Below are 26210 nucleotides of genomic sequence, written 5' to 3' on the forward strand. Positions count from 1 at the left end.
TGTCTCAGCAAATGAAAACATGTCGGCCACCGAGAGGACAGGAAGTGAGCACCAAGAGGACAGGAAGTGAGCACCAAGAGGACAGGAAGTGAGCACCAGGAGGACAGGAAGTGAGCACCAAGAGGACAGGAAGTGAGCACCAGGAGAACAGGAAGTGAGCACCAAGAGGACAGGAAATGAGCACCAGGAGAACAGGAAGTGAGCACCAAGAGGACAGGAAATGAGCACAAAGAGGACAGGAAGTGAGCACAAAGAGGATAGGAAGTGAGCACCGAGATGACAGGAAGTGAGCACCAAGAGGACAGGAAGTAAGCACCAAGAGGACAGGAAGTGAGCACAAAGAGGACAGGAAGTGAGCACCGGGAGGACAGGAAGTGAGCACCAGGAGGACAGGAAGTGAGCACAAAGAGGACAGGAAGTGAGCACCAAGAGGACAGGAAGTGAGCACTAAGAAGACAGGAAGTGAGCACCGAGAGGATAGGAAGTGAGCACTAAGAGGACAGGAAGTGAGCACCAAGAGGACAGGAAGTGAGCACCGAGAAGACAGGAAGTGAGCACTGAGAGGACAGGAAGTGAGCACCGAGAGGATAGGAAGTGAGCACCGAGAGGACAGGAAGTGAGCACCAAGAGGACAGGAAGTGAGCACTAAGAGGACAGGAAGTGAGCACTAAGAGGACAGGAAGTGAGCACTAAGAGGACAGGAAGTGAGCACCGAGAAGACAGGAAGTGAGCACCAAGAGGACAGGAAGTGAGCACTGAGAGGATAGGAAGTGAGCACTGAGAGGACAGGAAATGAGCACCGAGAAGACAGGAAGTGAGCACCAGTTCAAACCGGCTGCTCGTCACAGAGCATGTTCGGGGCGACTGACGGGTCACCTAAAAAAAAAAAGGTTTACTTTTGAACGGGACGCGAGTTTGTTAAGGATTGATCATGATTTGATGGAATCTGATAAATTTATAATCAGGGGCATTTCGGGGCATAAAGATGATTTATTTTCCCACATAAAACTGGAACGAACCGGCTGGTGAAGCTGCTGAGTTCAGAAGGTTGTCCTGAGCAGCAACACTGGTCACGATCAATACCTGCCCTGCATCAAGGTTAGGAGTGGATCAATCGTTGCCCTTTATTCTGACGGGATGGATGATGGGGATTTAATTAATCATCTATGATTGGTCTTATTATGAGAAACTCTGGAACAGAGTTAGTTTCTCTGTTTCTGTCCATGAAGTGGGGATATTTGTATGTTACGTATCGACAGACGGACACGATCGATAACATGTGATCGTGTTTTTCCCTCTGACGTAAAACCCACAGCGCTAACAGCTGAGCGCGGGGCGGGGGGAAGATGACAACATGCAAACTGCCAATTTAACAGAGTTTTAATAAAGGAACCAAACAAAAAAGTACTTTCTGCAAACAATCCCACAATGCAATGCGCTGCATTTTATGCAAGAGAACCTAAACTGGTTATGATGATGGTGTCCCATTGCAGAGGGTCTGTTTGAAAAGGTGAAGTGTAAGCTGTGGAAGTGTTGCTCCACTACTCTTTGACACGGTTGATGAGCTCTGAGAAGTGACTGAACGTCATGTGGTTGTTTCTTTTCGACGGAGCAGAACACGGTTGCTTGACGTTGGTCCACTGAATGTTGTGAAACCAGGAAAGTGTGGAGCTCTCATGTTATTGCAATGACATTAAGATGTCCTAATAATGAACACTAAGACGCTTTAATACATTTTGCGACTGCATTTCCTCGGATACTGGCTCTACTTTCTCCTCATGGCTGCTGGAGAAGTGAATGAAGCCGTTGTGATCATGTGACACACAGTAAAAGACAGAAATACGTCCCCTGAATTGCCATTTAACTTGTTTAAAAAAGGTTTAATTATACTCCCGTGTCTTGGAGGTTTATATTTGATAAAGTTAAGGGAGTATAACAGACTTACACAACTGTAATTAAATAATCACAAACTCAGGACAAGTTACAAAAAAAACAGCCTCAAACTGAAATAATCTATTCTCGTTGTCTTATGCATGAAGAATCGATGCCTTGCTTCATTTTTATTGGTCCTCCAGAAATGTGGTCCATCAACTTTTGCTTACTTGCCAACTCATAAATGTGAAGCCCGTTCATCTCTCTCTGCAAGAAAACATCCAAATTCATTCAAGATGAACTGCAGCTGCCAGTTTGTTTGTTTTCTGTGTTGTAACGACATCTAAATGATGATTTTATTACACTTTTGAAACGCTGTAACCGTCTCTCTCCTTCTCTTTTGTCTCTCCTCTCTGTGTTCGCGCTGTCAGAGGAACCATCTGTGCAGCAGCGTCCATCAGACACCTGTCGGGACGAGTCCGTGCTGCGTTTCACTATCTAGAGATGATATTTCAGAGCACCCGGTCAGCATATTGGGCCGATGTCAGAACATATCCACAGCATCTCCGTCCTGCTGTGAGCAAACTGAGCTTTCAGTGAAGGATCCTCTCGTGGAAAGAAGACATGCGCTGACTTTTCTCTACGAAAATGAAGACTTTGGATCACATTCATAAGGTAGAGTGTCACTATTATAAAAGCGTGTCAATAGTGGTGTGTGTTTTATCCGGCAGGACACTGGACTGCTCACAAACTATATATTTATAGAATAAACATCACAAATATACAAAGAATTAGCCTTTAATCTCTTTAAGCCTGCCTAAGCACAACTAATAAGGGTGTTGATGATAGTTGTTGTTGTTTTTATGCTAATGATACGAATCCTCCTGGGAAATAATCAGATCGATTGAAAATGAAGGCAGTTTGAGGTGAGAATACGCAGCCGACCGCCTCAGATGACAGGTTCAGCAGGATGGACGTGGCGCCCCCTGCTGAGGACCTTTACTGCCGCCAGTTCCAGCCCAACACCTTTGACCCGTCCCGCTGCAGCTGCTGCATGCGGCCGGATCATATGCACCTCAGCGGCAACGCCGCCGCCGCCGCCGCCGCCGCCGCCGCCGCTCCACAGGACGGCTCACTGGAGCGGGTAGGTCGCCGTCATCTAGTTCAGTAGGTTTAAGAGATAATGATCAGGTGTTCATCAAACTTCTGTAAATGACACATGTCTAAAAACTAACTTAGAAGTAAAAATAAAACAAGAAAAAAAGATATTTACACACTTGAGACGTGACGAATAAAGAAAATCAAAATGTGAAACACAGAGTTTCATGGTGAACGGTCAGAAGGAGGAGGTCTGCGCCGCCTCCGTCCCGCTCGATAAGAGAATAAAGTCGTGTCTTGGTTCAGACTACAAAGCCTCGGTAGTAGATTTATATTCCTCATAAATATAAGACGCAAGTCGTCTCACGTCGCACCACCGGATTGGTTGACGTCGTTATTCGCAGTGTGAATGCTACGAGGAGAAAAAATAATCCAAAACCGCTTTTCTGCTTCATTTTGTGTGAAAGCACTAGAGACAAAAACAGTTGAGCAGAAAGTATTGATGCATTAAGGTCAAAAGACCCGCCAGTTTAGGCCTCAAGGGCCGCTAACACCAGCGCGAATCAACATGGCCGAAGGTTTGGCGCCCTCTATGGAGCGAACAGGAACATTAAACATTTGTTTCCGATGGCAAAGCGTAACTGTGGTTTTGTTAGTTTTACTGAAGTAAATTATTTCAACACTTCTTCCACTGTTGGCGACGTACATTTATGCTAACAGGCCGAGGCTAAAGCAAACAGGTGCTAGCTAAAAATGTTAGCATCCTTTTACATTTACATTACATTTAGCGGACGCTTTTATCCAAAGCGACTTACAGTTTTGCTCTGTACACCGTAGACTAGGTTAAGTGTCTTGCTCAAGGACACATCGACAGGGTTGGGGCTCAAACCACCGATCCTCTGATGGAAAGACGGGCGTGCGAACCACAGTCGCCACATCGTCCAACTAATCATTCAATAACGTAGAAGACGTAAAGAAAGAAGCAGAGTTATTTGTGCATTGCGGAGTAATAATAATAATAATAATAATAATAATAATAATAATAATAAGCTTTATTTGTATAGCGCCTTTCGCAGACCAGGGTCACAAAGCGCTTTATAATAACAACATAAACATTACAAAGTTAAGAAGTACATATAAATAAAACATTTTAAAAGTGTTTAAAACATTTAAAAAAAAATAAATTAAAAAAAGTAGATCTTTTAATCTAAAATGTTCCACCAGGAATAAAAATGTAAGATTTTACTTTCATTAATCACTTTACAGAGGTAGCGCTTACAATCAGCAACAGCCAGGTTTATGTCACCGGCGATGATTGTTAAAACATTCATGAATGCAAGTGCATCAGGATTTAAAATGACACATTAAGGTCAACATCCATTGACGTGAGGTCAAGTGGTTTTAAATGACTTACCGCCATTCACTACGACCGGCCGCTGGGTTGCAACTGTCCCACAAGTTGCCCACTGAGGGGACGAGGTCAACTCAAAGCACCGTCACCAAGTGGGACGAGGCAGCAAGGTGGCATTTGATTCTGTGTCATTAATTCATGAAAGCTCATTACAATCCTCAGGGAACAGGTCGTAATGTGAGATGACGCGTTCAGACACGGCCCCTCTCACAGCGCAGGCCCACTTCACTTGAACCATGCAGCGGATTGAAGTCACTTATGATTGTAATTGTAACGTACACTGGATTTTAAGTTCAAACCAACGGGCGACACTTTGACACCCTTTAAAGAAGCTATATGAACAGATCGAGACCTAAAGAACGAGCATAACTTCCGTGGTCGGCCTCTTGATGAGAGGTCGAGCTGAAGGAGGGATCAAGAAGATGAGAGAAGCTGAGTGGGCGGTTCTGGTGATGCAAAAGCACTAGAGCAATGAAATAATCATGAGCGTGACCAGAGACTAGCTTGAGTTACGTCCTGTGCAGTCTAAAGGTATTGGCTTAGCTGGAGCGAAGGGAGAGAAGGAAGGAGGGAAGGAAGGAAGGAGGGAAGCTGCTGAAAAGCCTCCACAGCGGATGTAGCTGAAAGGACAGCCGGCAGTCACAGTGAGTGAAATATGTCCCAATGTTTGGACTTCTTTGGCTTCATGTTAGTGTCTACAGGTAAAGGTTATGTCAGTTTGCTGTTGCTGCTCTGTGAACACCAGACTGCTTGTGTCTCATAATGCCATGTATGGGATTGTAGATCTGAATAATATTAAACATGGTTAAATGTAATAGCATCACAGCGTTCTCTTTGAGGACCAGGTGACACTAAACCACAATAAATATGTAATTTACAGACAACACCAAAATGTAATAGGGCTGGGAAAATTACATCTGTGAAATCATTTTCACAATTTAGACTCTTCCATTGTTATCTGATGTGTTTTGTGTGAAATACTTTGCCTGAATAATCCAAGTGATGCTTTTCCAAAAAAAAATGTCTCTGTGTTTTCCCAACTAGGAAGCCGATGAGGACGCTCTGTCGGAGGTGACCACCGGCGCCGGCAGCGATGACGTCAGCGGCGGGTGGACCTACGAGTGGAGTCTGGTCCACAGCCTGAGTCCTGAGTTGGAACTTAATCTCTGTGACACTGACATACTAGCCAGGTGACTGTATCCTGTATCCGGAGTTTAGAAACCACTTTTTTTTTTCTTTTACTAGGACTGAGCAGTGAGCACAAGAAAGACGCCGAGCTCGGCAGCCTTTCTGCGAGGCATTAGCTTCCAATGAGCTAGCTTAGTTTGATTAAATGTAAAACACATGAGCTTAATATTTTATTTAAATAATTGATAAAACAATAAAATTAGAGGTTTCTTATAGTTACAACTCTTCACCCAACTCTGTAGTTTCTGCAGCTTAGCAGAACGTGTTAGCGTCTTTCTTATGGTTTCATTTTGTGGCCCACGATTTCACTATTTTGGTTTTGCTCTTGCTGCTCTCATAGCTCTGTTTTCAACCGGCTGTTTTTAGAGGAAGAAGTAGGTTACCTGGACCAGACGGTCAGCAACTAGCTGGTGAACACGGTGGAACACTTTCAGTAGCAGCTAAAGAGACAGATGTTTCCCTCTGGAGATGCTGGAGACCAAAAACAGAGCAAAAAGCAAAGAGGGTATCAGACGGCCAGAGCTCCAAATGAATGCTAATGTTCCTCTGTGTCTGCTGGGAGTGCAAACTAGCAACCGTTTGCCAACAAGTTCACCATAAGAACTTTATGAAGTGATGATGTGTCAGTGTTGTGTTCGCAGCTTGTTCCTCTGTCCCTTCAAAGAAATCAGCTAATGCTGCTTTAAGTTGCTTGCTGGCTCAGTTCATGCTCATATCATGTTGCAGGAGATTAATTAGCATGAAGCGAACATTACAGGCAAATTCACATGTTGAAGGTCCTAAAATAGCAGAAGAAGCCGTTGTTTCTCTCCTTCTTTACAGAAAAGGTTGTCATGTGGTGCGATACATATATATAAGAGAACAGAGTTGCACTAAAAAAGCAGTTTCTGCGATTGTCATTTCACCGACAACCAGGTAATTTGTTATTATACATAGGTCTTAGCGTTACAATCTTCACACCGTATAGCATTTGTAGACCTTCTCCCTGGTCACCAAGCCAAGAAACTGTCCAGTGAACACAGTTTACAACTCCATGTTTGTACCAGCCTCCTCTTCTATAAATATATATATCTCTGTGATGACCTTCGACTGCCCTCCTCCAGCTCTCCAAATCAGTGGGCCTGTCCGGAGAGGAGCAGATCCCTGAGCTCAGAGGGGCCCCGTGTGGCCCAAAGCGACATGACCCGGCTGGACCCGTCCAAAGCTGAAAGCTCCTGGATGGACGAGAGCCGGGGCGGAGCCAGGACCCACCGGACGTCAGGTACACCACAGATATACGCTGACGAGACACTCTGCACCCTGACTCTGCCCAGGCTCTCTTACAGGCTGCAGTACCTTTTGAAAACCGTGTGCGAAAATCCTCCCGCGTCCATTTTAAGTCCCAGCATGCCCCATTCAGACAATCTTTTTGCATAAAATACGTAATTTTTCCATTTTTGAACCGAAGGACACAGTTTCTTGACTGAAACTCCTTCCTAACAGGACAAGACTTTGTCTTATTGTGGTTCCTGTTGCAGATTCTGATTCTTTAGGTCCTAATCTTTCCAAAAAGATGTCTTATTGACGCTCCAGAAGGCGTTTTTGGGGAATCTCAAAATCTCTTTTAAAGGGGATTTTTTTTTTGCAGATCAACATTTTTTCCCCATAACTCTGCTGAACTAATACATACAATAAACACAAGTATTGTAATTAATTTGGGGTTCCTACGACGACTCAAAACACAGAGAAAAGGACGTCTGGAGACAAAAATTGGTTGCACAGTTCCTAACGGGTTGAGGGAATGACCTCAGACTTGTTTGACTTGCAGAGTCCAGAGCAGACAGGCAACAAGAGAGCGGCTACTTCTCTCCAGACCGGAGAGCTGACGGCGAGCAGCAGATGGAGGACGTCTACAAGCGGTCGTATCGGTACTACGAGCGGGGGCATCCTCTTCCCAGCAACTACGTGGTCGAGCCAAAAGCATGCGTCCCCTACAGGAACGTCAACCTCGGCACGCCGTCGCAGAGGCGCAACCCAGAGACGTACACTCAGGAAATCTGGAGGAGCGAATCCCCGGAGAGGTACACGTACCACTCCAACTTCAGACGGGGCGCCGATTCCCTGAATAATTCACCGACGCGTCACAGCTCCGTGAGCCCGGATCGCTTCAAGCTCGCCGACTCAACCCAGAGAAGGAGCTCCGTCTCCAGGAGCCAGGCCCGGTCCCACGGCTCCTCTCCGCTGCCATCGCGCGGCCTTTCTCGGCACGCGTCCAGCAGGTCCAGTCCCTCTCGCAGGAGGGGGTCCGTCGCCTCCCGGGCCGCCTCGCCCTCGAGAGCCGGCCCGTCCCACCAGGGGCCCGCGGACTCTTTCCATTTGCAGAACGGTGAGCCCGATGGTCGCAGGCGGTGCAGCCGGGACTTGAGGAGTCCATCGCAGGCTTCCAACAAACACAGTTTGGACTCTGAGAAGCTGTACAGGAATCTGGAGAGCATCTCCCGCAGAGGCTCCTCGGCCGTCCAGCAACACTCGTACGAGGGATCCCAAGCGTCTCCTCGAACCAGAGCGGCCGTCGACAGCCGCGAAGTGTCACCGTCCAGGAACGGCTACAGTACGCGCAGTCACACCCCGCAAAGGGAGCCCCAGTCCAGAGACAGCCGAGTCCAGCAGAGTCCAACCCAAGGCTCCTGGCAGGGGTCATCTCACTCTTTACTCAGCCTGCCGCCATCTCGCGGCTCCTCTTCGAGACGAGGTGCGGACCCTCAGATGCTCGGCGGTTCACTTTCTCATGTTGCAATCACAGAAACCGATAAAAAAGGCCACGAGGAGAAGTATCAGGGGGGCGGTGAGAGAAGCAGGAGCAACGTGAGGAGAGGCATGGAGGCCCTGCTGATCTCTGAACCCAGGAAGGCGGCAGTAGAAACAGAAGAGGTACGTCGTTGGGTTTGAGGCAACTGGATGAAAGTCGGTCTGCCTGTCACTCAATCATCCCCTTTTGTACGGACTGAAATAGCCAAACCACTATCAGGTGGATTGTCTTTACATTTTGAACCAGACATTCGTGGTTCCCAGAGGATGAAACTATCAGTGACGTGATTCCATGTCTATTGGATGGAGGCTAATAGCCATCAGCTAACCAACAAATACCAGCATGCTAACAATACGACGTTTAACCTTGCCAAACTTCATACCAGCTAACCATTAGCATGTTAGCATACTCATTGTAAACAATACAGTCTATGTTGTGACCATTTTAGCATGGTTACAATGCTAGCATTTAGCTCAAAGCACCCGTGTGCTCTAAGTGCAGCCTCATAGTCACCAACATGTCTGTAGACTCTGAGTCTTGTTATAATTTGTCTCATTACGTATATCAAGTAAAATGTTGCTCAATCTTCATGAATCTGAGGTGGGGATGACCATGGACGACTACATCGTCCTGGCTAATATTCCAACTATCCAGCTGGAGTCTGAGGAAGAGTCTCCAGGGATGAGGAGGAGGAACCAGAGTCCCAGCCCGTGTAGAGACAACAGGCTTAAGGCCTACAGGTTGGAGGAACCATGTGGTACAATATGATGATCTATTCAGAGACAGCAGAAGTGCTGTGACCCTGCATGTACTCTGCATTCCTCGTGTATATGTTCATTCAGGCTGTTCATTTGGCAGCTGGAAGATTTTCAAACTGTGTAGGAAGTAGAAACTACTTTGAAGATATCTCTTCATCTGACCATAAGTAATTGCTTAGGCCTTCAGAGGAAGCTCTGAAGGCCTTTGCAGAGGAATATGAGAGTTCAGTGAGAGAAAAATAATGTCAATGGAGCCTTTGGTGTGTTTATGTGTTTGTCAAATATGTCTCTGATTTGGCCGTGAAGGTACCAAGATGAAATAGACAGCTACAGCTCGAGACTCGAGTCCGACGAGAGGGGCAGAGTCAGAGAGAGAGGCAGAGACAGGAGAGAGAAATGTCGTGACTCTGACAACGGACGCTCATCTCGAAGACAGTCGGTCGCATCTCTTCATTCGCAGGTGGGACGTGAAACATGTTCACAGCACAATCCACGTTAAAGTAGTGACTCATTATGAGAGCAGGTCTCCACCAGGTGTGTCTGCAACGACCACCGCTGTGTTGTGTGATTGAAAGAAATCTAAATTTGGCCATGCCAAATATGCAGAGGACAGACACAGAGATGCACACTCACTCACCAACTCACCATCAGAGCTTGTAACGCCGTCTGTTTATTCCAAAGAGTTCAGATAATCTCAGTGGACGACACAGATCTTCAAAGGTGAAGGAGCGAGCTCCTCCTGAACGCCCGCAGACGCAGGTGAGCCCCAACACATATGCATAAATCACATCAGTGTGTGGAGAAAAATGGGTCATTCATTTATTTAGAAAAATTCATTAGTTAGCAGTCTATGTTTTAGGGCAGCATGTTCATAATGATTTATCGTATTCATATTAATAGATTAAAGATTAAAGGATGTGACCTGCAGAGTCATGCCTAAAACTAAAGTTAGCAAAGGCAGAAGGATGGAAGACCACAAAGTGAAACCATACATTTTTGTTTGATATTTCAATACTTTGAATCACATGCAACCAATCAAACGTCTTGGTTGTAGTTCTGAAACTCTGACATGACATTTATATGAACACATTTGATCTCATTTGGCTCATTTATGTCTCTCACAATGTCTCTTTGTCCTCTGCTCCGTACATGTAACTGTGCACTGTGATGTATGCGTGGTAAGTATGTTTTTTTATGCTAACATGCTTTAATATCACCTGCTTGCTCTTAAGTTTGTCTAATAACGTCCCATCAGTTCCTCCAACGACCATCACTGTTTGCTCTTCCTTTTCTTTACGTTCCCGTTCTGCAGTTTGTTTCACATTTTCTGTGCTCTGAAGTTCTCCTGCTTCTCTCTGGGCGCTTCAGAGAGACGTGGTTATCTCTCAGAGACGCTCGTCTGCTCGGACGCTTTCCGTTTCCTCTGGTTTCAGTCAAGACAATGAGACAGAAACCATCGCTGAACGCTGCCAAACAGCTTCATCGTGATGCTTTAATTACAGGTGCTGCTGCTTGAAGGGGTGGATGTCCATACTGGACAACCACGGCAAGGTAAACGGATGTTTTTGCTCATTTTAACATGTTTTTTTTCTAATTCCTGTCTACATAGACGGTACAAAACTCCAAGAGCGAGACTTGACCTTGAAAGCCGTCCATGGACGACAGTAATGAAAGTAATGCTGTTACCTGTGTCTGTTTCAGGGGAGGAAACACTGGTTTGTTCTGGGAGACACTTCACTGAGGTACTACAGAGACGCAGAGGCTGAGGAGGTAGGATGTGGGACTGAAGGTCATTTCTGATATGTTAGTGCATTTATGCTAACCTATCATGCTCATGCAGACACACACATGTTTAGCTCATGCAGGGACGCACACAGGTTTAGCTTATGTAAGGACACACACACACACACACACACACACACACACACACACACAAGTTTAGCACATACAGAGACACACACACATGTTTAGCTCATGCAGACACACACACACGTTTAGCTCATGCAGACACACACACAAGTTTAGCTCATGCAGACACACACATGTTTAGCTCATGTAAGGACACACATGTTTAGCTCATGCAGGGACACACACAGGTTTAGCTCATGTAAGGACACACACACACACAAGTTTAGCACATACAGAGACACACACACATGTTTAGCTCATGCAGACACACACACATGTTTAGCTCATGCAGAAACACACACAGGTTTAGCTCATGCAGACACACACACGTTTAGCTCATGCAGAAACACACACACGTTTAGCTCATGCAGAAACACACACGTTTAGCTCATGTAAGGACACACACATGCAGAAACACACACATGTTTAGCTCATCCAGACACACACATGTTTAGCTCATGTAAGGACACACACATGTTTAGCTCATCCAGACACACACATGTTTAGCTCATGTAAGGACACACACACATGTTTAGCTCATCCAGACACACACATGTTTAGCTCATGTAAGGACACACACACATGTTTAGCTCATGCAGACACACACACATGTTTTGCTACCATCGCTGGACCAACATCATCAGCTGACTCAGTCGTCTTTGCTGCTTGTTGTTTTGTGTGTTTTGTGCTGCAGTCAGACGATCTGGACGGAGAGATCCACCTGACGTCCTGCGTGAACGTGTCGGACTGCGATGTGGAGAAGAACTACGGACTCCAGATACAAGTACGCGTCTATTGTACTTGTAGTACTTGGCGTACAGTACACCATGAGACAGATGGACAGTCAGACACACCGCCACGCCCATTTTCACATCGATTACATGTTCGGCTGCTTCCTGTTTAACTCTGTCTGTGTGTGTGTCTGTGTGTGTGTGTGTGTGTGTGTGTTCTTTTGATCTCCAGACAAAGAGAGCAGTGTTCACGCTCTCCGTCATGACCTCCAGAATACGGAGGAACTGGCTGAAGTTGCTGCAGCAGACGATCCAGATCAACGCTCAGTGAGTCTGACTTCACTCTGGGAGAAACACTCAGAAACTTAACTCACGCAGCAACACCACCTGCAGGGAAAAGCATCTTCAAGTAAAAGCCAATTGATGTTATTAGTGAAATATATCTAAAGTATGGAAATAAAAAAGCCTCAAAGCAGATTAATCTAATTATTATTGCTGATGCCGTGAAGAATACTGTTTAATAACATTGCATGATACACATCTGTATTCACTTTACAAAATCTCTCTTTATTGGAGTCCACTAGAAGTATAAAGTGGCATTCATAGTAAACAATCAAGTAAAGTACAAAAGCCTCAAATGTGCACTTACGGACAGCACAGAGAGGCCACTGTGTACTGCAGTCAGGAAGAACATATTGGAAATAACATTTCAAAGAAGCTCAGCCCATAAAATGACTTAACATGCCATTAAATGGACTTTAATTGTCCCTTGGAGGGTATTTCAACTGCTCTGCAGCCATTAAATATATAACACACACAAAGATAGATGCCGAACATAGTCATATAAAACCAGAATGAATTCAAAATAAGCATTAAAAGTAAGAAGATAAAAGAGTTAAAGGCTGTGACCAATCCAAAGCGGATGTTGTCTAATACTGAACGGACACGAAGTGTAATAAAAGCAAATGTATTAGTCGTTAAACAGTAGACTTGTGATTTACTTTAAGTGATTATTTCAGAGCTTGTGATCACTTCTAGAGTGTAAAACTTCTACTTTGACTGACAACGCTTTGCAAATTATGAAATATCATAATGTATGTCAAATCCATTATAATTAGTAATGTATGCATTACAAAACATCCTTTATTCCAGCAAAATGAGCTAAAATCCTAAATCTAAATTTCAAAGCCTTGACCTGAAAACTCCCAGAACCCTGAGGGGGAGCAGGCGATGTGATGGAGGTGGTCCGCTGCAGCGTCTTCCTTTCACAGCGTAACACGACCCTCCTGTCTTTCCCTCGCTCCGACCGCAGCCAATCAGACGGCGGCGGCGAGAAAGAGGACCCCCTCTCCCGGAGACCGTCGTCATGCCAACCCCCTGCTCGGTTCACCTGCGAGGACTCCGGCTACGAGCCGACCACTTCCACCTCCAGCGCCACGGCTGCACACCCCCACCAGGCCGACCTGCAGCACCACCAGCACCACCAGCACCAAACTGGGGACCGGGATCTGGACTTGTCTCCGTCCAGTCGGAGAGAAGAGGGGGAGGGCTGGGACCGCGAGCAAGCCAAGCGATTGGAGGAGAGGAACAAGTGGTTTGAGGAAGGGGTCGCCTTCAGCGAGATGGGCAGCAGGTGGGACGCCATGGAGCTGAAAAGGGGGCGTGTCCCCGTGCCCGGCACCGAGACCACGGACTCAGACGTCAGCAGGAAGTGGGTCGAGTTTGAGACGTTGACATTTAGGGAACAGGGCGCGCGGTCTCTCATCGCGGCCCAGACGTATCAACCCAGCCATGAAGAGGCCGGACGGCCCGCCGGCGGATCACAGAGCGATGTATCCAGCCCGCCCGTAGATGGAGCTCAAACTATTCAAACACATGAAGAGGAAGCTCTTCAAAAGGAGGTAAGAGAGACCCTGAGAGCAGGAACACAGCGTGTTACTATTCCAGATCAATATGTCCCTCTCTCCATCTCCCAGGCCGAGGCTCTTCAAAAGCAAGCGGAGAGCATCAGGAGGGAGCGCGCCGCCTCGGGGGTGGAGGTGTGCAGCCCGTGCGGGCCCGGGGCCCCCTGCAGGGCCCGGCTGGAAGCCATGGAAGCGGCCCACCGGAAAGCCCTGCAGGAGCTGCGGGAGGCGCACGCCAGGGAGATGGAGGAGCTGGAGGAGCGGAGGGACCGGATGCTGCGGGAGGAGAGCCGGGCGGCCGCTAAAGGTACCGCAACGAGAGGAGCGCGACGCAGTATCTGCCGCTCGAAGGATCTCGCGAACCAAAACTTTAACAACGTGAACCTCGTTGCTCGTCACAGCGGTGGAGGCGCTGAGCGCGGCTCACGCGGAGCAGCTGCAGCGGGAGGTGGAGCGCGCCAGGAGGCCGGCCGGAGGAGCCGCGGACGCTGCACGCGGAGCGCACATGTAGGTTTACCATCAGCCATGTCCAGAGCGCTCCTCTGGCTCGCCGGCTCTGGCTGCAGGCTTCAGATGTTCTGCACTTGACTGTGACTGTGACCGCCCTCCCTTTCTCCCTTTCTCCCTCCCTCCATTATTACAACTCTTATGCGTTTGCGTGTCAGGCCTCCGGCGGACGTCGCGCCCGGCGAACTGGACGTGCTGTCGGAGCGCTTCACCCAGAAGAGCCTGGAGCTGCGCCGCGGCGAGCAGAGCGGCCGGGGCCGAGAGGCCGAGCTGGACCTCAGGGAGAACGAGCTGGAGCAGCTCAGGAGAGAGAACCAGGTTCACACACACAAACACACACATATATATATTGACCTTGAAGGGGTCAAAACCTAATAAAAGGAAGCCAAAGCGGCCATGAGCATACCAGTTCACATTACTTCTCCACGACATAGTTTGAGCTCCGCATCTCTTTCTCAGGAGCTGAAGGCCCGACTGGCAGAAGAGATCAGCCGCATGCGCCATTTCATCACAGGGCAGAGGTCGGAAACGGCCTCTCTGGGCAGCGCCGGGCGCACCGCGCCTGAGCTAGAGGTACCGATCATAGCCGGAGACTAAATTAGATCCTGCGTCATCTCCTCTCACGCAGAAGCAGGTGCTGTGTATTACTGCTGCTAACTCATCCCAGGTTCATTTCATCTCACCTGAAGGACTCACTGAGGCTCGAAGGACAAACGTGTCAGCAGAAAGCAGTTTGACCAATGATTCAAAAAAACAAATTGATTTCTTCTCGTGCTCGCGTGCAATGGCTCCCTGTAGAAACATCGTTACCCATTTCTTTTTTTTGATGGCCTCATTTGTTGTGTCTGTCTCTGCTCGGTCCCATTACGCTGCAGCTCATGCTGCCATCTACTGCCGCGATACCGGTCCTGCACGGCTCATGGCTGGACTGCAGAGCTTTTTTTACTTGCGTAGAAATACTCTACTGAGAAAATACTACTGCATCCAGAGTATTATCTGCAACAAGTAGATGAAGTAGAAGTTTCTTTAGAGCAGACAAATGGACCCTATGATTGTTATCTAATGTATATTTATGGGAAAGTAGAATGTTACTCTCGCGGCAGCTCGCACTAGAGATCATTTTTTAACTACATTGTATCCTGTTGAGTAGTTTCATCTGTAACAACGCATCATATTTTATAAGATGTCTTGCATGTAAAATCCTATAATAACCGTAAATTCACTGTCAAATTGATGGAAGAATGAAAGTAGTGTGAAAGCGCTCAAGTGAAGTACCTCAGACTTGTACTTGCAGTGCTGTGCATCTGTTGTACATTGTTGTAACTGGTAATATGAAGTGCCACGTTGTGTTTTTCAGACATTACTCAGAGCCAAAGACAACGAGGTGCAGTATCTTAAAAAGGAAGTCGGCTGTCTGCAGAGCGAAGTGCAGTCTCTTACAAAGGTACATGTCACGGTCACGTTGTCCAACACTCACAACTTTAAAAACGCCAGCTGACGCGTCCGACTGCACTTGTTCCCACCTTTTTCTCCAGGAGAAAGCAGCGGCCTACGAGCGCTACAAGGAGGCGTACGTGGAGCTGAGTGACGCGAACACTTGAGCCTGAGCCAGCGCTAACCTGCAGGACGGGCCGAGGCCGGACCGGACCACAAAGGACGGACGAGAGAGGAAAAAAAACATGCTTCGAGGAACAATTGCGGCGAGCCAGAGGAAAAAAATGTTCCAGACATGTGACTTAGAAGAATCCAGAAAGAAACCACTGTGCAAAGACTGTGAAGAGCGAATAACAACAAGTGTTCATTCACGTGTAATTGACTCCCTTTATTGAGTTGTCAAGACAAACATGCAAACAAGAGTGAAGGCATAACTTGTCGTTTTGACGGCCTCACATGATATGAGATTTTAACAGAGTGAGTTTAGCAAAAACAATGATGAATAGCAGAGGGGACAGGGAGGAGACGGGTGGAGGTGGACGGGTGTAATTGGATGTCAATGTGCCCATCTTCCCCATCTTCCTTGTGCCGTCTGGTGTGCTCTCACTCGATATTGCAAAGCACCCTGTGGATGTGGATTAAAAAATAAATCAACTGTCAGCTTTCTACACATGGATAATACTGTGCAGGTTCAGGGTGAAGGTGTTCACTGTTATGAAATGCTAAATACGGTGTGGCTAAAGTACACTTTGGCTTTACCATTTCTTTTCTGGAGCGATCTCAGTCGTCGTCGTCATCGTCCTCAGGGACAAAGATGTCGTGCTCCTCCAAGAGAGCGGCAAAGTTCTTGCTGATCAGAGTTCCCACGTACAGGAAAGGCACCACCACGGCTGTCATGCGGATGAGACCAAATGGTGTCTGGAAAACATGGTGGTGTGTGTGGGGAATGGGGGGAGAATAGTCGAGAGACATAAGACGTTTATGTAAGACGTGCTATTCAGATTACTGACAATATTAATCCACACCTAAATTTGCGCGAGAATATTTCGGTCCAGATTTGTGATTATGGACAACTATTTCTCCCAAAGTCAAATACAAAAATATAATCTTCAGAGTTACTGCAGCAGAGAAATGCTGTAAAGCCCCTTGAGGCCGATTTGTGACATCAGGCTAAATTAATCAAATGTACTGGCCAAGACATTATGCCCTAATATGTTGACTGTTCAAGTTTAAAAGATAATTTTAAAGTTTTTTTTGATCAGAAAAGCTATGATTTAGGCACAATATGAACTGAGGTAAGTGTGGCTTTATGGTAGATCCTGTTTTACTTCATTTCTAATTCAAGGCCCTGTTTCCAAGAGGTCCCGTGTTAAAAGCCTTCATTATCTCTGGGCATGCTGCTACATCATTGCCCTTAATCAAATTATCACAGCACATCATGCACCAGCTAGTATTCTCGCAGAGAATGATAGAAAAAAAAAAGCTTGCGGAGAGATTGAGAGGAATGTGGTGGTTAATGGGGGCTCATCAACTCATTTTTGTCCTGGGGCCCGAGAGACAGTGTATGCAGCCATGAGTTGAACAATTCCTAAATTTAATTCCCCCAGATTTGTGCCATGTATATTGAATTATCATTAGATGGCCAGTTACAGATAACATTAACTGTATAGATGCTATTCTGTTCGCGATAGAATTGCTTGCAGAGACAGTTTTATTCGCATTGGACATTCCCATAGTTCCAAAATAAGATTAATAGTATATAACGTTATACATTATATACATATAACGTCATTATTATTTGTATTGCTAACGTAAAATGTCCACTTGAAAAAAATACTGACTTGAATTGATCAAATAAGTCATAATTACTTCCTGAAATACATTACGTTCGTGTAAATATGCGCTCATTGGCTGACTTGACTAACCCAGCGCGTCTCCTGCCTTTCTATTCGCTACAGCGCCTGTCAATTCAGAACTAAGTCCCGCCTCCACTGTCAGTCATCTTCCATGTCGGTTTTTCGCTGGGTAACCAACGCAGAATAAAACTCACTTTGTCAGGTTTCGGTAAGACTGCCCCCGACGACGATGATACTGCGGTCCTGCTTTGAGTAGTCCTGGATATGTTCGATGTTTTCGAGCCGGTGTTACGGCTCACTGCCCCAGCATTTCTGGTGAAAAGTCGCAGCGAGAGCCGCAGTATACCCGTCGCCATTTTTTCTTCCAGTAATGTGATAGAGGGGCGGCGGGTGGCGCCTCTGTCGGAGGCACTGGGACGGCGCGATGGGCGCGGCGTGACGTTTCACCGACAGTCATAAATAGTTTCTATGCATCGCTTGCCTTTATCACTTATTCACGGCTGACATCTGCCTCTGTGTTGTGGTTACCGCATTCAAACTCATTTTGCTAAATAAAATAAAATGCAAAAAATAACCACGCATTAACAAAAATAATGAAAAAGTGCAGTGAGGTAACAATAATCGAAGTTTTAAATATTGAAAATCTCCTAAGGTTGTGTTTAGTGCTGACATCGACAGTAAAACATTGGAGCCTGTCCATTTATGTTCATGGATGCTAAATTTACTCAGGATGATTGTCTGATGTAAAATGAACATCTACCCCACGAGCCTTAAGAAGCAACATCCCATCAAATCTATCAATCTCTGCATTGGTCTTACTGATTAAACCCTGCATATTCATACAAAACACATGGTCGTAATCAAAGAGACAATAAATAAATACCAAACAAGCATACATTTAGTTTGTAGTCTATATAAGTCTATTTAACCAAATCAACACTTTCTTCTCTTTCTGAATTGGACGTGAAGGAGAAGCTAATTATTTAACTTTACTATGAGCATATTTACATCCAGCAAGCCTTTACCACTGTATGTCAAACTGACCACAATACTGTGACTACAGGAAATGTAACACTATACAGCTCTCGTAGTGTAATTAGCTGGAGCTCCCACGCATGGCTCATTATCCCAGTATTGGTTTTCTGGGAACATGGGGTGTCACAACAAGTTTACATTCTCAAATTACAAACTTTCACAAGACAGATGCTGTGTAGGCGAATTAGACTCTATTCATTTAAAAGGACTGTCTTCAAGTCAGCAAAAATAGGAGTAATTATAATTCTCCCTACATAATTCTGCATTTCTCCACTAGTATTCCCTGTTTTGAAATGGCCTTTAGAGAATATACAAATGTACTGTTACACATTCAAATTATGAAGATTAATTATAGGGAAGGGGTGCACTTAAGGGACTTGAACTCATTACCAAAGTTTTTCAAAAATCATGTCTGTTGACGTAACTATATTCTCCAAGGGATTCGCTCATCATTTCTGTTTGCGAAATAGACTTATAGAAAAGTGAAAGCGCAAACCCTGAGCAATAAAACAGACAGTTTTATCGTTTTTATTCCAGATAAAGTGTCTGTGTGGACAGCAAGGCTGTTTGTGTAACATTGTTTGTCAACAGAAAATGTCCAATTACGCAATCAAAACATTGTAAAATTAGATGCATGATACAATACAAATATATTCGACTAGTGAGGTTTTTATATATTTCACAAATCATGTGTAAGCTATTCAAATACAATAATATTTCTGAACATGTTGACGTTGAGTGAGATGTAGTAACGTCACTAAACCGACAAGCGCGCGAGGCTGACTGCAGCACTTCCTCGAGGCGGAGAGACGTGAGCGCGCTCCGCGGCGACGCGCACGGAGGGGAAGTGGAAAAGGCGGAAGAAAGGACGTTGAATAAACTTGCCAACTTCTAGTCGACTGGCTAGAAATACAGTTAGAGGCCATATTACAGAGGAACTGGTGACTTATTTCTACACAGACTCAGTTCGCTAACCCACCGCCCTGTCTACATGCAGTCACCGCTCTCTCAGCGCGACACACGACACGGACACGGGACTCCAGTTTTCAAACAGACGTTGTTCAACCGACCCGAAGCCATCCACCGTTACAAAGTCACATTTAGCCGCTGTTAAAGTACTGCGATAACCCGCCAGTTGTACCGGCGGTACACACGACCGGTTCGCGGGCTCGGCGGGAGTCAGGCTTCCCCCTCTCTGTGGGAAAAGTTGTCCGCGGTCGGTCGAGGTGCCGACGAGGCCTGCAGTCAGGAGGCTGCATGTGTGAGGACCGTTGCTGGCGAGGAGTGACTCACGCAACGTTAGCGCCGACGCTTTGAACCATGTCGGCCCAGGCACAGATGCGAGCGATGCTGGACCAGCTCATGGGGACGGGGAGAGACGGTGAGCACGGCTGGCCAGCCGGGGTTGAGACCCGGCGCCCGGTCCGAGCAGCACGGGAGTTTAGTGTTGTTGCTACTAGCATTAGCCGGGAAGCTAACCGATATGCCAGTCGGTGTGTGGCATGCTTTGCAAACAGAGCTAGCTAACATGAGGATAGCTAGCCGGCTAGCGACCTGTTGTGTCTTAGAGTGTGAATTGCAAGTTAAGTTGTTGCTAACATCCTTCATTAAATAACAAAAACAACCATTACTAACATGTCCGTACTGTATTTAATCCTGGTCCGTGTGCTCTTTTATCCGTGGCTCCCTTTCTTTTCACCAGATGTTGTCATTTTATCAGACTATGAGCAGTTAACTTTTAGGATTTACTGGCAAGATGACTCGTTCATGGCAAGTCTGAACCTCCGTGATTTTTAGTACGTATCATGCCACGTTTCAGTCTGTGCGCTGGCTGACAAGTGCTCTTGTGGTTTTCATTTTCTAAAGGAGACAGCATGCGGCAGAGAATCAAATTCACGGACGAGCGAGTCTGCAAAAGTCACCTCCTGGATTCCTGTCCTCATGATATTCTGTCTGGCACCGTGAGTATCATGTTCACACACATCATATAGCATGCAGTCCAATCAGAAAGAATTGGGACGGCTATTATCACTTTTTTTTGGTGTCCTGCTCTTGCACATTAAACTAAAAGCCACACAATGTCCGTGCACGTTCAGGTTGTGCACATTGAAGGACACCTCCGATCCCCATTCAAATGTTTCACCGTCGTAGGATGGAAGGTATAAAGCCCTGATGCTCAGACAGGAGGGTTATCAACAGTACAAGCCTGAGAGCATCAATAGGAACCGTTTCTGATGTCGGCTCTGGTTTGGCTCACAGAATACAGCCATATTAGCCTGTGAACTATTTTTATTTAACTTTGAACTCGTCCAGTAACTTTTTGAGACTGTAAATGGCGTTGAGGGGAAAAGGGCTACATTTCCAACACCATACATTAAAATGTGAACACAAACAGCCTTCAGTTAAAGCATAGACACTATTCAATATGATGCTGTATGAAACAAATACAAAAAAGTTGTTTTGGGTCAATGCTTTGTTCGTGCGCTGTTTGTAACTATATAGAAACACAGTGTCAAAGTCCTAGTGGTGCAGCTCTGTGACTCAAAGGAACTCACGTTTGCACTCCCATGTGTGAAATGTTCTCTTGATGACATTTGAATACTATGCAAATTATTGGAACGAGTGATGATGCATACAGAAGCAGTACGTAAGCATCTTTTCTGTTTTCTGCAGAGAATGGATCTGGGAGAGTGTATGAAAGTCCATGACTTGGCCCTCAGAGCGGACTTTGAGATCGCCTCTAAAGAGCAGGAGTACTTCTTCGAACTTGATGTGAGTAGTACACACACACACACACACACACACATCCTAACACCCCATCATATACGGCTCAAGTGAGACAAACTCTGTCTTCATACGTTCGTCTCAAACTTCCAAGTAAATCAAGAGTTTGGTCCTAGTGCTGTCGTGAAAATTGTAACTGACTGCATGAGAAGTTGGAGGTCTAATTGAAGCAGCACCAAGAAAACTCCAAATAGTCTGTTGTCTCAGAACAGTTTTTTTAAAGGAGAAACCGATGCATGTACAGCAGATCTTTCTCGAGAAGTCGAGTTTAATCTGATTTTCTATATCCAACACAGACTAAAGCTTGTGTTTTCTCGCAGGCTGCCGAACATCTCCAGTCCTTTATCGCCGACTGCGACCGCAGGACCGAGCTGGCCAAGAAGAGACTAGCAGAGACGCAGGACGAGATCAGCGCTGAAGTGGCAGCAAAGGTGAGAAACTCCCCGTCTTCTTTTATGAAAGCCGGACTCTTCATGACGGGAAATACATTATCTTCTGGAGGAGGAGGAGGACATCCACACCACCTGGGTATCATGAATCGTTGCAAAGGTTGTGGAAATTCAAATGTCGTCTATCTCGCTGTGAAAAAGGCTGAACGTGTCCACGAGCTGAACGAGGAGATCGGGAAGCTGCTGGCCCGGGCGGAGCAGCTCGGGGGCGAGGGGAACGTGGACGAGGCCCAGGAGGTGCTGGAGATGGTGGAGAAGACCCGAGGATTGAAGAAAGAAGCAGAGGTCAGAAAGCTGCTAACTGCTTTGTTACGACTTGTTAGTTGTTTTAGAATCAATACACATTTTAAATATTTATTTCATACTGAAGACGTATGGTGTACTTATGACATAATAATAATCAAAGACTCATTAACGGCGACCAAAGGCAGTAAAACACAAACCTGTACTCTGGAAGATGAAGCTTAGTTTTTTTTATGTGTCTGTACTTTGAATAATTCCAGCTCCACAGTCTCATTACCTTTTTGTCGTTGCAGGACGTGTACAGAAACTCCATGCCAGCTTCCAGCTTTCAGCAGCAGAAGCTCAGAGTGTGCGAGGTGTGCTCTGCCTACTTGGGCCTTCACGACAACGACCGCCGTCTGGCCGACCACTTCGGGGGCAAACTGCACATCGGGTTCATTGAGATCCGCGAGAAGCTCGACAAGCTCAGGGTGAGCACTGCAACGCAATAACGTTTTACTTAACCGGTTATTGTTTAATGAGAAACCTTCCGTCGTGTTTCCGTCTGTCGCGCTATAAATCGGACGCTGTTTTTTTTTATTTCTGTTGTATATTTTTGTTTCTCACAGAAAGCGGTTGTAGAAAAACAAGAGAGGATGCGATCGAGACGGCGAGAGGAACGCGAAAAGGATGACGAAAGGGAGCGACAGTGGGAGCTGGAGCGGGAAAGCGAGAGAGAGCGGGAAAGGGAGCGGGAGCGAGAAAAAGAGAGGGAGCGAGAGACCGAGAGAGAGCGGGAAAGAGAGCGGGAATGGGAGAGAGAACGCGAGGGAGCGAGAGACCGGAGGAGGTAAGGAACGGTCCGAGTTGCGTTGTCGCTGCGTGCAAAAGGAAAAAGCTCGGTGTCCGGTCTAAACTCAACTGTGTTCCTGTCTCAGGTCCAGATCCAGAAGTGGAGAGCGATACAGGTACGTCTGCTTTCAACCCTCTCGCTCGATGCGTTTGGTTCCCTTCAGTGGGCCGTTTGTTCAGCTTCACGCTGCAACACACTGCTGTGAACTGCAGAAGTGTTTGTAGACATATATGCTGTACGTAAAACGTCTCAGCATCACATCGGTGTGGATGTTCCAGACAATATTGACATGTTGTGATGTCTTTCATTACATCTAGTTCTTTTTAGTCTTACAAAATATGAACACACGGTGTAACTGTTTACAATGCCAGCTGTCATACAGCAGTGCTTTATTATTGGAAAAGATATTTTGAAAATATTGCTGCAGTACTAACAACAACAAATTGATTGTCAACTATTACATTTATTGGCAACTGTTTTGATAATCAATTAATCGGTTTGGATAAAGTTCAATGTTATATTTATGAATATTTTCTCTACCTTGACAGTAAACTGAAATATTTGAATTATGTATAACGCATTCATCAAAGAATCTTTAGCTTATAGCAGTGCAGCTAGCTTTCTTTCTTCTCTTACTTAAATCTATAATCTCTTTTTCCTGAAAATCATTTTTTTAGGGGCGGAGGCACCTCGACTTCGTCCTCCCATCGCTCAAGACGCCACCACTCCTCTCGTTCCAGAGAAGAAGGTGGCGACCGGGATCGGGAGAGAGAGAGGAAACATCGACACAAGGAGCATCATCGCTCGAGCTCTCACTCCCACAGGCCCAAGAGGAAGAGGTGCGCTTATCCTTCTGTCCCGTTAGAAACTGTGATGTACTGCAGTAAAGATAAGCAAATGATCATGACAATATTCCACGGACTAATCAATGGTCCAAAAGATTGTAGTAGATAGTAGATTGTTGTAAATCTTTTTTCTTTTATTGATCTGATAACAGATTTTAACAACACTAGTGTTGCTTCAATGCAACAGCTACTGACTACCATCAGAGAATTAAACATATTGTTTTACAGTGTTTTTTAGTACTGGAAATATATCCGCCATTAAATTTTAAATTGCTCCCAGATATGAACAACTATCTTCCAAATAAGGGATACCAAGTCCTCGATGTTGCACGTTTCATAATGACAAGTCTGTGCCTGATGACTCCCCATCCCCCCTCACACACTTTTTCCCAGGTCTTCCAGAGAAAGGTCATCTCACACTCGTGATGGAGAGCCCTCGCCGTCCCAGGAGATGTCCCGACCGGGCGCAGCAGGAGACGGCTGGCGCGAGGACCGGCCGGAGTACGGAGACTGGGAGGGCGGGGAGAAGCCCGCCGCCGCCGACACGGCCCCCGCCGCCGCCCGGCCCAGAGAGCGGGAGAGATCCCTGTCGTACGAGCGAGACCGGCGCTCCAGCTCCGAGGAGCGAGAGTCCGGGGAGATATGAACAGGAGAGTGGACGCCTCCGAAGTCTTTGATTTGGATACATTACTTACTAAAAGGAGCATGGGGAGACGAGTGTGTGTGCGTGTGCGTTGGTGCGAATGTGTGTGTGCGCGTGTTAACGGTAAGAGCGGGACATACATCAGCGGGGTGGACGGTGGCAACTTAACATGGGTATGAGGGAACAACTGGTGGCGGTGAAGGAAAACATGCAAACCAACTTTTATAAGTCTGAATTGTGGAAGCAGTATAGTCGTTTTTTTTATGCCATCTAGTCGATTCTATGTACAGTTATTCTGACCATGACGGGTGAGCGATGAGACGGCAACCCTACGTTGAGTCTCTTTAGTTTCTTTAGTTTTTTTTAATCATTAGTTGGAACCTTCGATGTTGACACTGTGTTTCCTGTTCCATAAGAAGTGTGTCTCAGTGGCCGTTGATTCATTCACACGGGTTGGACCCATTAAATGTGGCGTGTCTGAAAATTAGCTTTGGATGACCGAATGCACTTCTGATGTCTCTTTGATTTGCTGCCTTCAAGCCATAACAATCTCATTTGGGAAATCCAATACGCATCCCCAGAGCCTGCCATTAAAGTTGCAGTGATGAGCTCGTATTACTTAATTTACATCCCCCCTCCCCTCATCCCACCTGAAAGAAGTCATCCAAATAGTTCCACTCAGTTCCTGACGTGAATATGTGAATGCATAAGGGGCATATTTACGTACCAACACTGAAAGACCCAGGGACTCCTCCTGTTTGCTGTGACACAACCTGGATGTACTGGGGGAATCTACTTTGCTGTGCCACCATTTCGTGAATAAAATGTTCTGCTTCTATTCAAATACTTTGTGTTTATACAAATTTCTCTTTGCCTTCACTGCCTGTTTGTGCAAAAGAGTCACCATGTTGTTGTATTTGTGGTACAACTTTAGTGTTGTGGTTGGTGCCACAGTGCCAGTTTTCTCCCTCATCTTACCTTTTAATTATTTTATTTTAGCTTTTTGGTCTTGTCATTTATCACAAGTACAAAAATAGATATGAACGTTCAATAGTTTGTGTCAATAAGAATCTTGATGAGACCAGAACATACATCTCATTTTAGGATCATGGCTTGGGATGCAATTGTGCAGAGTAGAAATACTGATAAACAAAAACAACCTGCAATCAAAACTAGTTTAAAAACAGGTAATCATTATGCATATACATATTATAATTAATGATACTGCCGGGTGACTTGATTCATTACAAAATACATCATAATGCGTTCATTGATAATATTTAGCATTAATAATCTGAAAAACTAGCTAGTTAACACAAATAGTTAATTGAAAAAGTCCAGTATTTGCCTCCAAAAAGGTGTGAACGGTAATCCCTGAATTACAAGTTTAGCATTTGGCTCCAAGTACAATCTGTACTAAAGACGTAGACTGTGAAACTCCCAGCGGCCTGTAGGGGGCAGTAGAGCGCTGCGCCTGCTGGGGGAAACGTCATGACGTCAACTGCAGACGGAGGGGAAACGTCATGACGTCAGACGCACGCTCAGAAAAGAAGCGGGACATGACAAACGACCAGACTTTTGACTGTGTGTATATGTGTGTGTATATTTGTGTGTGTTTTCAGCAGCGGGAGTCATTCAGGAAGAGATGTTCACACTGTGCTCAATGAACAGAAAGATCCTATATTTCACAAGTCCATTGGTAATTAACAGATAACAACAACTGAGTCCACAATCTGTGTATAAACTACATTTATGTGTGTATTCACATTAGGCAACAAAGCTTATATTTGGATTGAGACAAAAAATACATTGATTATGCATTCAAATCAAATGCAGCCTCATATTTTGGGAGTTGCAGACATTGCTTCCCCTGATGTGAAATGAAGTGATGGATGGTCTCAGCTGAGTGCCGTTCGTTGTCCCG

The 26210-nt window shown here is 45.9% G+C and overlaps 3 protein-coding genes across 4 annotated transcripts; 2 read left to right on the forward strand and 1 right to left on the reverse strand.

Moving 5' to 3' along the window:
- The first annotated feature begins 2842 nt into the window (after window positions 1-2842).
- LOC137799604 (TRIO and F-actin-binding protein-like) lies at window positions 2843-16253 on the forward strand. Its single transcript, XM_068596418.1, has 18 exons — window positions 2843-3016; window positions 5426-5571; window positions 6673-6830; window positions 7377-8479; window positions 8958-9097; window positions 9422-9575; window positions 9797-9874; window positions 10634-10666; window positions 10817-10885; window positions 11718-11807; window positions 11987-12081; window positions 13067-13655; window positions 13731-13965; window positions 14060-14165; window positions 14324-14483; window positions 14625-14738; window positions 15523-15609; window positions 15701-16253. The coding sequence occupies exons 1-18, from the start codon at window positions 2843-2845 to the stop codon at window positions 15764-15766; spliced, it is 3597 nt and encodes a 1198-aa protein (XP_068452519.1). The 3' UTR covers window positions 15767-16253.
- Window positions 15973-17836, reverse strand: smdt1b (single-pass membrane protein with aspartate-rich tail 1b). Its single transcript, XM_068596443.1, has 3 exons — window positions 17650-17836; window positions 16359-16517; window positions 15973-16224 (listed from the first exon to the last, which is right to left on the reverse strand). The coding sequence occupies exons 1-2, from the start codon at window positions 17809-17811 to the stop codon at window positions 16380-16382; spliced, it is 300 nt and encodes a 99-aa protein (XP_068452544.1). The 5' UTR covers window positions 17812-17836; the 3' UTR covers window positions 15973-16224; window positions 16359-16379.
- Window positions 17837-19310: 1474 nt separating this feature from the next.
- Window positions 19311-25130, forward strand: zgc:158803 (LUC7 domain-containing protein). 2 transcript variants are annotated; one of them, XM_068596446.1, is made up of 11 exons: window positions 19311-19871; window positions 20193-20260; window positions 20357-20451; window positions 21164-21262; window positions 21595-21705; window positions 21865-22008; window positions 22260-22436; window positions 22575-22795; window positions 22884-22913; window positions 23476-23637; window positions 24037-25130. In XM_068596446.1, the coding sequence occupies exons 3-11, from the start codon at window positions 20365-20367 to the stop codon at window positions 24287-24289; spliced, it is 1284 nt and encodes a 427-aa protein (XP_068452547.1). In that variant the 5' UTR covers window positions 19311-19871; window positions 20193-20260; window positions 20357-20364; the 3' UTR covers window positions 24290-25130. The 2 variants fall into 2 exon arrangements, with proteins under 2 accessions (XP_068452547.1, XP_068452546.1); XM_068596445.1 differs by lacking the exon at window positions 20193-20260.
- Window positions 25131-26210: the final 1080 nt, after the last annotated feature.

This window comes from Clinocottus analis, unplaced genomic scaffold, assembly GCF_023055335.1.
Source record: "Clinocottus analis isolate CAN_PGR_092001 unplaced genomic scaffold, fCliAna1.0.p SCAF_37, whole genome shotgun sequence".
Lineage (NCBI taxonomy): Eukaryota > Metazoa > Chordata > Actinopteri > Perciformes > Cottidae > Clinocottus > Clinocottus analis.

Excerpts from the sequence above, each read along its gene's own strand:
- LOC137799604 (XM_068596418.1), top strand. The coding sequence starts at position 2,843 with ATGGACGTGGCGCCCCCTGCTGAGGACCTTTACTGCCGCCAGTTCCAG. Across the intron at positions 9,576-9,796 it reads TCGCATCTCTTCATTCGCAG|AGTTCAGATAATCTCAGTGG; the intron begins GTGGGACGTGAA and ends TTTATTCCAAAG. Across the intron at positions 10,886-11,717 it reads GAGACGCAGAGGCTGAGGAG|TCAGACGATCTGGACGGAGA; the intron begins GTAGGATGTGGG and ends TTTGTGCTGCAG.
- smdt1b (XM_068596443.1), bottom strand. The coding sequence starts at position 17,811 with ATGGCGACGGGTATACTGCGGCTCTCGCTGCGACTTTTCACCAGAAAT. Across the intron at positions 16,518-17,649 it reads TCTTACCGAAACCTGACAAA|ACACCATTTGGTCTCATCCG; the intron begins GTGAGTTTTATT and ends CATGTTTTCCAG.
- zgc:158803 (XM_068596445.1), top strand. The coding sequence starts at position 19,811 with ATGTCGGCCCAGGCACAGATGCGAGCGATGCTGGACCAGCTCATGGGG. Across the intron at positions 21,263-21,594 it reads AGTACTTCTTCGAACTTGAT|GCTGCCGAACATCTCCAGTC; the intron begins GTGAGTAGTACA and ends GTTTTCTCGCAG. Across the intron at positions 22,009-22,259 it reads GATTGAAGAAAGAAGCAGAG|GACGTGTACAGAAACTCCAT; the intron begins GTCAGAAAGCTG and ends TTGTCGTTGCAG.